The sequence below is a fragment of the Bison bison genome, unplaced genomic scaffold, assembly GCF_000754665.1.
Source record: "Bison bison bison isolate TAMUID 2011002044 unplaced genomic scaffold, Bison_UMD1.0 scf7180017858439, whole genome shotgun sequence".
In the NCBI taxonomy this organism is placed as follows: Eukaryota; Metazoa; Chordata; class Mammalia; order Artiodactyla; family Bovidae; genus Bison; species Bison bison.
Genome location: NW_011489011.1, coordinates 1 through 233, shown reverse-complemented (window position 1 = coordinate 233; position 233 = coordinate 1). Strand labels below are relative to the sequence as shown.

At 60.5% G+C, this 233-nt stretch overlaps 1 protein-coding gene across 1 annotated transcript in view; it reads left to right on the top strand.

Annotated features, from left to right (window-relative positions):
• Nucleotides 1-136, top strand: part of LOC105005447 (killer cell immunoglobulin-like receptor 2DL4) — a gene marked incomplete at both ends in the record, with an annotated part of 4,679 nt that extends 4,543 nt beyond the window's left edge. The window contains one exon of the mRNA XM_010863451.1: nt 4-136. Within this exon, the coding sequence (XP_010861753.1) occupies nt 4-136 (133 nt within the window). The remainder of the gene's footprint in view (nt 1-3) is intronic.
• Between the last annotated feature and the right edge of the window lie 97 nt (nt 137-233).

Here is a 233-nt window from a genome sequence, read left to right as displayed (position 1 = left end):
CAGGTCTGTCCAAGAAACCCTCTCTCTCAGCCCAGGGGGGCCCCTTGGTGAGGTCAGGAGAGAATGTGACCTTGGTCTGCAGCTCCAAGAGCGCCTTTGACCAGTTTCATCTGCTCAGGAAGGGGGAGAACTTTGGGTGCCCACTTGCTGGAGGGCAGAGCCCTCATGGAGCACTCCAGGCAGAGTTCCCTCTGGGTCCTGGGACCCCAGCCCACAGTGGGATCTACAGGTGC